Here is a 229-nt window from a genome sequence, read left to right as displayed (position 1 = left end):
CATTAAAAAAAAATAATTTGCAAATGACAAAATGTATTGAAATGTATAAAATACAGATAATTTAAAACGAGTTACGATCAGGTAAGATGTTATTTCTACTGTAGAACTCTTACAGTAACAGGTGAGTTGAAGCATATGCTCCTGTTCTTCCTGATTTGAAAATTCACTGCTTCCAGACCAGATGCCACTCGGACAGCTACAGCTTTGACAGTATTTTGCAAAGCATTCC

At 34.1% G+C, this 229-nt stretch overlaps 1 protein-coding gene across 1 annotated transcript in view; it reads right to left on the bottom strand.

Moving 5' to 3' along the window:
• Positions 1-229, bottom strand: part of LOC110028116 — a 37,846-nt gene continuing 37,617 nt past the window's right edge. The window contains exon 6 of the mRNA XM_020729847.1: positions 1-229. Coding sequence (XP_020585506.1) covers positions 96-229 — 134 coding nt within the window. The 3' untranslated portion in view covers positions 1-95.

The sequence above is a fragment of the Phalaenopsis equestris genome, unplaced genomic scaffold, assembly GCF_001263595.1.
Source record: "Phalaenopsis equestris unplaced genomic scaffold, ASM126359v1 Scaffold000488, whole genome shotgun sequence".
Lineage (NCBI taxonomy): Eukaryota > Viridiplantae > Streptophyta > Magnoliopsida > Asparagales > Orchidaceae > Phalaenopsis > Phalaenopsis equestris.
This window is presented reverse-complemented; position numbering and strand designations above follow the sequence as displayed.